The sequence below is a fragment of the Octopus bimaculoides genome, chromosome 17 (assembly GCF_001194135.2).
Source record: "Octopus bimaculoides isolate UCB-OBI-ISO-001 chromosome 17, ASM119413v2, whole genome shotgun sequence".
In the NCBI taxonomy this organism is placed as follows: Eukaryota; Metazoa; Mollusca; class Cephalopoda; order Octopoda; family Octopodidae; genus Octopus; species Octopus bimaculoides.
The window spans coordinates 45,953,409-45,962,839 of NC_068997.1; the positions used below are offsets into that span (position 1 = coordinate 45,953,409).

Here is a 9,431-nt window from a genome sequence, read left to right on the forward strand (position 1 = left end):
AGATAGATAGATAGATATACATACATACATACATACATTTATTCTTTCCTTTCATTCTTTTACTTGTTTCAGTCATTTGACTGCAGCCATGCTGGAGCACTGCCTTAAAGGGATTTAGTCAAAGAAATCAACCCCGGGACTTATTCTTTGTAAGCCTAGTACTTATTCTATCAGTCTCTTTTGCCGAACTACTACGTTACGGAGGACATAAATACACTAACATTGGTTGTCAAGTGATGGCGAAGGGACAAACACAGACACACAAACAAATATATTCGTGTGTGTGTGTGTGTATTATTTGTTTGTTATTTCACAGCGGCCAGGCTGGAGCACCGCCTTTTTAGTCGACATATGAACCAAAGTCATTATTTGCAAGTGAGTATGACACTAGGAGAATGTACCATGCTTTTGCTAATTGCTTTAGATTGTCATTTAGATGAGCAGACATAGACACTTGGAGAGAGGGATAAGGCTGCACCAGTACGACACTGCTACTCATTTACAAGGTTTTTGTCGGCCTTGGGAGACATTTGTCCAAGGTATCTTGTAGTGGGAATGAACCCAAAGCCATGTGGTTGGGAAGCAAACTTCTTACTACACAGCCATACATACAAAATAAAAAGAAAAAACATTCTTGAGCAATGATCACCACTACAATCCCATTCGACAGCACTCAACTCCACTTCGCTCCACCTACCATCTTCACAGTAATAACTGTGCCATTGAACTTGGTCTGGTTGAGATGACGGATGCAGTTGTTTGCGTCTTCAGTTGAAGCCATAATCACAAAACCATAACAGCGACGACTTGGAATCCGTGCAGTTGTCACAACTTTGGCAGCAACAACCTGGAAAACAAACAAAAAAAAAGCATGGTTATAAGGTGGTTATAAGATAACGAAAGAGATTAAATGGGACAATCGTTTGTTTTGCATACATTTTATAAGCACAGGTGTGGCCACCCAGAGTGTACGGGTGGCCACACCTGTGCTTTGAATGTAGAGTTTAGTTGTTTTATCTAAAATAGAGTGCTGGTGTGACATAAAAAGCACTCAGTCCACTCTGCAAAGTGGTTGGTGTTAGGGAGGGCATCTAGCTGTAAAAACCATGCCAAAAGAGACAGCTAAGCATGGTGCAGTCTTCTGCCTAGCCAGCTTCTGTCAAACCATCCAACCCATGCCAGCATGAAAAGCAGACGTTAAATGATGATGATGATGAGAGTTACTTAATCCAGCATCTTCATCTTAAAGCTATGGTACTACATTACCACCATCATTTAACATTCATTTTCTGTGCTGGTATGGGTTGAATGAGTCGACAGTGCCAATCATTTTACAGAGTTATGCTGGTATAGGCTGGATGATTCAACAGGAGCTGGTGAACTGGTGCACTGTACCAAGCTTCAATGTCTGCTTTGGCACAGTTTCTACATCTGGATGCTCTCCTTAATGCCAACCACTTCTCAGAATATACTGGGTACTTTTCAAATGGCATCAGCACCAGTGAAGTCACCAACTAACTTGCAAGACAAGAGCCCTCAATACTGGGTAGTATGGAGGGAGGCGGCTTTATGCCAGGTAATATTATCATCATCCATCATTTTGAATCCGGGTTTTGTCCCCGTTAACACGGGTGGCTGGATCTACCTCAATACCATACAACTGCCCTCACACCATCTCGCTCTATCTTGCCCAGTTTTGGGCGTCCTCCTTTCTCGAGCCAACCCTCCCAATCTCCTCCTCCTCCTGTCCCCTTCACATTTTCCTCAGTCTACCTCGCTTTCGCTGTCCATTTACCTCAAAACCTAGCACCCTCTTCAGAACATGCTCAGCAGGACTCTGAAAGGGGTCTCAGGGAGTAGCGTCCCAGCCTTCCTGAGCTAGTTTCCCACCACATTTCTTAAACATCATGGTAGAGGCCTTGGTCTTGGGACCACTCATGTCTCGAAACTGAGTTTGGGGGTAAGCAAGGGCATGCTCCCCGTAGAAAATCCAGCTACGAAAAAGCCTCAAGATAATAGCAAAGGAGGTAATGAGAAGTTTAAATATGATAGAGAGACAAGAACAGGTGTCTAGCCAAAAAAATAGATACATGATGGTGAAGACTACATGATCAAATTTTACAAATCTAAACCATTTACATGAAATTTTAAAACTGAATGTGAAGCAGATAAAATATTTATATTTTTAATTTAAATCATTTACAAACCCAGCCATATTTGACAAACAGTGCTTTGAGATTTGCAGCTTTGGTGTTGGCTTTGAGTCCAGTAATCCACAAATTACAAGTTTTGGCAGATTCTACGAAAGAAAAAAAAATGAAAAAAAAAAAGAATTTTGGTTTAATAATCTATCTTATAATTTCATTATAATTTCAAAAACATTTAATCCTTTAAAACTCAATGGAACAGGTAAAAGTCTAAATGTTGTTCACAGTAAAATCTGAAATTATTTTTTGTATAATTTCCATTCCAGTTTAACATATTGAATAGTTGTATGTAGTAGTGCATATTAAATATGTAGCAGTGCTCATATCTGTAGATTTGAAGGAAAATTAAGAAGGTTTTAATGTTGTGGCTGCATGGTTGGCTTGCTTTGCAAACATGTGGTTTTGGGTTCAGGCCTGCAGTGCGACACCATAAGCAAGTGTCTTCTACTATAACCCCAGGCCAGCCAATGCTTTGCAAGTGAATTTGTTAAATGGAAGCTTTGTGAAAGCCCATCGTGTGTGTTTGTGTGTGTGCGTCTTAATGTTTGCCACCCCACTACCACTCAACAACTGCTGTTGGTTTGTTTATGGCCATGTAACACTTAAGTTACATGGCCAATAGTAAAAGTAGGAGACTTTAAAATAAGTACTGAGGTTGATTTGTTAAACTAAACACCTCACAACAGTGCCCCAGCATGGTCTTTTATTCGCTTCAGTCATTTGACTGTGGCCATGCTGCAGCACCGCCTTTTAGTCGAACAAATCAACTTTTTCTTTGTAAGCCTAGTACTTATTCTATCAGTCTCTTTTGCTGAACTGCTAAATTACAGGGACATAAACGCACCAGCATCAGTTGTCAAGCGATGGGGGGGGGGGACAAATACAGACACCCACCCACACACACACACACACATATATATATATATGTATATATACATGACAGGCTTCTTTACAGTTTCCGTCTACCAAGTCCACTCGAGGCTATAGTAGGAGACACTTGCCCAAGGTGCCACTCAGTGGGACTGAACCCAGAACCATGTGGTTGGTAAGCAAGCTACTTACCACACAGCCACTCCTGCACCTAAGATTTGGACCTAAAAGATTATAACAATGTACATGGTAAGAGAACAAAGGATTCTTACTTGGTTTACCCTTCTTTGTTTTAGGTGTGTCTTCAGAACTGGAAAAAACAAAAAGAACAGAAATATCACATTAGGATATTGACAAATCCAGGCAATATATTCAACATAAAACTATTACAACAGTGTAAAACTAATTGTTTTATACTATTAAAATAAATGTGTAATATGTGATATATCACAAGCAGTAAAACAGTTAGAATATTTACATGTGGTGTATGAATCTCAGACAATACAACATGGTTAGAATATTGCTACATGTGACATCATCATCATTCAAGGTTCACTTCTCCATGCCTGCATGGGCCAGATGGGATTTATTGAGGCAGATTTTCTTCTACAGCCGAGTACCTTTCTTGTCACCAACCCTCATCAGTTTCCAGGCAAGATAATATTTCTCAATAGGCAGACATGTTTTTCATGGAAGACTGGAGACAAACAACATTGCTTGTATGAAAAAGATGCTCATTTGCAATCATCACATGATGACAAGACAAGATTATAAACACACACACACACACACACACATATACATGTGTGTACATATATATGTATATACATACATACACACATACATACATACAATGGACTTCTTTCAGTTTCTGTCAACTAAATCCACTCACAAGGCTTTGGTTGACCCAAGGTTACAGTGGAAGACACTTGCCCAAACTCCCACACGGTGTGAGTAAGCCCAAGACCAGATTGGAGCCTGGTGCAGCCATCACCAGTCCTCAGTCAAATCGTCCAACCCATGCTAGCATGGAAAGCGGACGTTAAACGATGATGATGATGATATATATATATATATATATAGATAGATGGATATAGATATAGATATATATAATGGGCTTCTTTCAGTTTCTGTCTATCAAATCCACTCACAAGGCTTTAGTCAGCCCGGGGCTATAACAGAAGACACTTGCATAAGATACCTTGCAGTAGGACTGAACCTTGAAGCCATGCGGTTGAGAAATTTGCTTTTCAACCACACATCCATGCTTGGAAAAGGGACGGAACTATTAGAGAAAGCAGACAGAGCTATTAAGAGAAGGGAACAGGGTTACTGGAAAAAAAGGACAAAGGTATGTAAAGAATCCAATAATTACCTTTTGGTCTTGGCATCTTTACTATCTTTCTTCTGTTCCACCTTCTTATCCGTCTTTTGGTCTTTCTGGCTTTTAGCACCAGCATCAGCTTCAGTAGTGCTGACGGTGGTGGACGTTTTGCCATTTGCTTGCTCACTTTTCTTTTCATTTGTTGCTAAGTCAGCGTCCAGGTCGTTATGGATGTCATCAACGAGTACAATTAATGACTCGTTCTCTTCGGATTTTGCAGCTGTTTTCAGCAGAGTAGACTTGTTAATGACTTTCGAAGTGTTAGACAATACATTTGGCTCTGAAGAACTTTGGTTTAAGTTATTATTATTTTTGTTTTCCGGCTTTTCTGACACCTGATCTGAAGAAGAACCATTGCTGGCCTCTTTAGAACCAGCATCTGCGAGCTTGGTTTCCATCTGGCCTGCAGGGTCTCTGGTCACTGAAGAAGAATTATTGGTGTCTACGGTTTGATCGTTACTCTCAGCCTTGATCACTGACTCCACTTTGTCTCCAGCGTTCAACTCTTCCTAAACAATATACAAACAATTGTACGCATTAAGAGCACTACTCAACACATGCATGCAAGGAGATGGAGTATGGAGATGAAGGTGCCTATAATTGTATCATTTTGTTTCCAATAGGCGTAGGAGTGGCTGTGTGGTAAGTAGCATGCTTACCAACCACATGGTCCCAGGTTCAGTCCCACTGCGTGGCACCTTGGGCAAGTGTCTAATACTATAGCCTCGGGCCAACCAAAGCCTTGTGAGGGGATTTGGTAGACAGAGACTGAAAGAAGCCCGTTGTATATATGTATATGTATGTATATATATGTGTGTGTCTGTGTTTGTCCCTCCTACATCGCTTGACAATCGATGCTGGTATGTTTACGTCCCCGTAACTTAGCGGTTCGGCAACAAGACAGACCGATAGAATAAGTACCAGGCTTACAAAGAATAAGTCCTGGGGTCGATTTGCTCGACTAAAGGCGGTGCTCCAGCATGGTCACAGTCAAATGACTGAAACAAGTAAAAGAGTAAGAGTAAAGAGTATTTAAATCAGCCCAATGCTTTACTGATATTTATTTAATCAACTAAAAAATTGTTTTTGACTTAGGAAAAAAAAAACTTAGAAAATAAACTGACTCTGGCTGGATTTGAACTCTGATGGTAAAAGAGGATAACTAAATACTGCAAGACATTTATTCCAACACTCTACTACCACCACCACCAACAACACCAATCTAAGGCAATGTAAGAATCTAATGGCTGTGAAAGTAGAGTAGGTTGGCTGCAGGTAACAGTCATCTCCTGATTTCTAGCTCTACTACTACTTCTACCACCACCACCTCCTCCTCTTCAAATATACTGATGCCTTGAGCCAACATATGAGCTGACAAGGAAGTCTCTACGTGGCCAATCAACCTATTAGAAGTGGTAGCCAAGTCTTCCTCCAATCTAAAATAAGGAAAGGACATGAAGAACAGACACTTCAGGATACCCCCAAAAAGACAAGGATGACCATGGATGGGATGTCACTGGTCTCAAGTCTGCTTAATCAAGTTTGATCTAGAGCTAAACAGCAAAAAAAACAAAAAAAACTCAGACATGTCACAAGTGAGCAGTAAAGGCATCCAGCTGTCAGAAAAAAAAAACAATTAGTCAATCCACCAATGTTATAACGAGTGGCAAGTAAATTACTGAATCAGAAAAAATGCAGGATAAAAACACAAAAATTTTCAAATTATCTACACTGACCTTCTTTTCAGCCACGTTTACAGATTCCTCTAGAAAAAAAAAAAGAAGAAAGAAGAAAAGAAAAATGCTTTAGAAATATGATACAGAAAAATTTAACGTTTTTGTTGTTTGCTGAAATTCACTCCTTTCATTTTCGAAAAATAACAAAGGATTTAGTAAAATAACTTTGTTGTTACTTCATTATTAAGCGGGAACGTAAACAGTGATGAAATTTTGATGGCAGGTTTTAATTTTTTAAGCTTTTAGCATTCAGGCCATTCATTCAAATGCAACACTAACTTATTCATTCACATTACTCTTTTCTCTTTTAGTTGTTTCAGTCATTTGACTGCGGCCATGCTGGAGCACCGTCTTTAGTCGAGCAAATTGACCCTAGGACTTATTCTTTGTAAGCCGAGTACTTATTCTATCGGTCTCTTTTGCCAAACCGATAAATTACAGGGACGAAAACACACCAACATCAGTTGTCAAGCGATGTTGGGGGGACAAACACAGACACACACATATATATAAATACATATACATGTACGACAGGCTTCTTTCAGTTTCTGTCTACCAAATCCACTCACAAGGCTTTGGTCGGCCCGAGGCTATAGTAGAAGACACTTGCCCAAGGTGCCACGCAGTGGGAATGAACCCGGAACCATGTGGTTGGTAAGCAAAGCTACTTACCACACAGCCACTCCTGCACCTATGCTATGACCATTTTAAAAAAGTTTGCGTTTTCCTCAGCAAAATCAAGGAGATCCGATGCAGCTGAAACCTGATCATCTTTTTGAGACAACCACACTCTACACACTTCACTTCCAAGCATTGCTATAAACAACACAAGGGAGCGAGAGAGGAAGTTACAACTGAGTATGCATATGTAACAGAGTTCAAGGTCAGTCTATGCCATCCAGCTTCACTCTGCATACTCTAGCTCCATTACCACTGTCACAGTACCTGGGTGCCAACAGGGAAACAAAAAACCCAGACGATGCAGGCTTGATTACATGAGAATTTACTTTCAGAAGTAAGCTAACAACAACATCATCATCATCCTCCAGTGTTTTCTCCCTGTTAACGGGGGTGGCCAGATCTACCTCAATGCCATAGCAACAAAGGTAGGCAGGTGCAGCCCACCCCAACCTTTGGGCTGGCTGGCTTGTGCCCATTCTCCTTTGCTATCATGAAACTTGTTCGTAGCTGGATTTTCTACAGAGAGCATGCTCTTGCTTACCCCCAACCTCAGTTTCTAGACATGAGTGGTTCCTGAGACCAAGGCCTCTACCATGATTTTAAAGAAATGTGGTGGAAAACTAGCTCAAGAAGGCAGGGATAATAACACCAAAAATATATTATTATAAAAGAGATTCTTACTTCCTTTTGTTTTCTTGTCATCTGAATTGGCAGGACTGAAAAATAAAAATTTTACTCTATGACATCACCATTCATTATTATTATTATTATTATTATTATCATTATTATCATAATCTTCATAACAACAATTATATATATCATCTTTTATCATTCATTTCAGTCACTGGACTGCAATCATGCAGGGGCACCACCTTGAAGAGTTTTAGCTCATCAAATTAACCCCAATCCTTATTTTTAAAACCTGGTACTTATTCTATCAGTTTCTTTTGTGAACTGCTAATTCTTAGAGATGTTGGTATGGCTGTGTGGTAAGAAGCTTGCTTCCCAACAACATGGTCCTGGGTTCAGTCCTACTGTGTGGCACCTTGAGCAAGTGTCTTCTATTATAGCCTTGGGCTGACCACAGCCTTGTGAATGGATTTGGTAGATGGAAACTGAAAGAAGCCTGTTGTATATACATATATATGTGTGTGTCTGTGTTTGTCCTCCACCATGGCTTGACAACTGGTGGCATTGTGCTTACAGTCCTGTAATTTAGCAGCTCAGCAAAAGATGCTGATAGGGTACCAGGTTTGAAAAAATAAAAATACTGGGGGGTCGATTCATTTGACTAAAAATTCTTCAAGGTGGTGCTCCAGCATGGCCGCAGTCTAATGACTGAAACAAATACAAGATAAAAGATAAACCAAAAGCAGTTGTCAAGCAGAGATGGGGGACAAACACACACATACATATATAACAGACGATAGAGACAGAAAATGGAATGCACAGGAAACTTTATTCACAATGATCATCAAACACATTCTGCATCGATAACCTTGCAGGTAGGAAACTACACAAGTAGTTGTGGTGCATCCCTCGGTGTAGAAGTGTCTCATCAAGAGACATAATCCAGCAAAAGTTGTGTAATTATTATGGATGGCATCAGGTAGCCATAGGCAGTGAACATGCTTTATTGGCATACTACTAGGAACAAACCCAACACTTAAATATTAACTTATACATATATACACCTACACACAGTTTCTGACTTTAAGGGTATTGTGAAAGGCCTAGTTAGAGGCCCAACCTTGTAGAAAAACTGAAGGACCACTGCAATAAGTGTGTGAATCTGAGAGGGGAATATGTTACATAAAATCATAATTAACTGATCCTCCTGTATTTTCTTTTACTCAAAGCCAGAAACTTTTCAGCACCCTCTCGTGTGTATGTGTGTGTATTAACATAGGAGCAAGGAACAGAAATTCTCTCCCTACCAAATTCTACTACACATTTAAATTAAATATTCTTTTCTCTTATTTGTAAACACACACAAACACACGAGGAGTGTTATGCATATATAACAGTGTTCAATACATGCTTTGGGTAGGGTAGTGAGCAGGCAGAATCATTAGCACACCAGGCGAAATGTTTAACGGTATTTCATCCATTTTTACGTTCTGAGTTCAAATTCCACAGAGGTCGACTTTATCTTTCATCCGTTCGCAGTTGATAAAATAAGTACCAGTTGAGCACTGGGGGTCAATATAATCGACTTAACCCCTTCCCTGAAACTGCTGCCAAAATTTGTAACCAATATATTTGCTTCAGGTAAAAGTAAACCAAGGCTTTTTGTGGTGACTGAACTGTTTAACCACATCTAATTAATATCCCGACATAATCTTAATCCTTACATAGCTTTCATACCTACATTCCAACATTAAACTACTTTTGTTTTGATGCAGAACAATGCCAATTATTTGTCATTACACCATGTGAACCAAATACAACATGTTACTGGAACAATAATTCTATTAAAAACTGAGAGATTAAGTAAATTCCATCAGATATTTAATCTGTTGTCATTTTCAGGACGTTTGTCAACTCAGCATA

At 39.7% G+C, this 9,431-nt stretch overlaps 1 protein-coding gene across 1 annotated transcript in view; it reads right to left on the reverse strand.

Moving 5' to 3' along the window:
- Nucleotides 1–658: 658 nt before the first annotated feature.
- The window catches only part of LOC106879420 (SAFB-like transcription modulator), a 28,847-nt gene continuing 20,074 nt past the window's right edge, over nucleotides 659–9,431 (reverse strand). The window contains exons 6-11 of the mRNA XM_014928975.2: nucleotides 7,560–7,594; nucleotides 6,198–6,226; nucleotides 4,453–4,970; nucleotides 3,350–3,387; nucleotides 2,208–2,299; nucleotides 659–847 (exon numbers count right to left, since the gene is read on the reverse strand). Coding sequence (XP_014784461.2) covers nucleotides 674–847; nucleotides 2,208–2,299; nucleotides 3,350–3,387; nucleotides 4,453–4,970; nucleotides 6,198–6,226; nucleotides 7,560–7,594 — 886 coding nt within the window. The 3' untranslated portion in view covers nucleotides 659–673. The remainder of the gene's footprint in view (nucleotides 848–2,207; nucleotides 2,300–3,349; nucleotides 3,388–4,452; nucleotides 4,971–6,197; nucleotides 6,227–7,559; nucleotides 7,595–9,431) is intronic.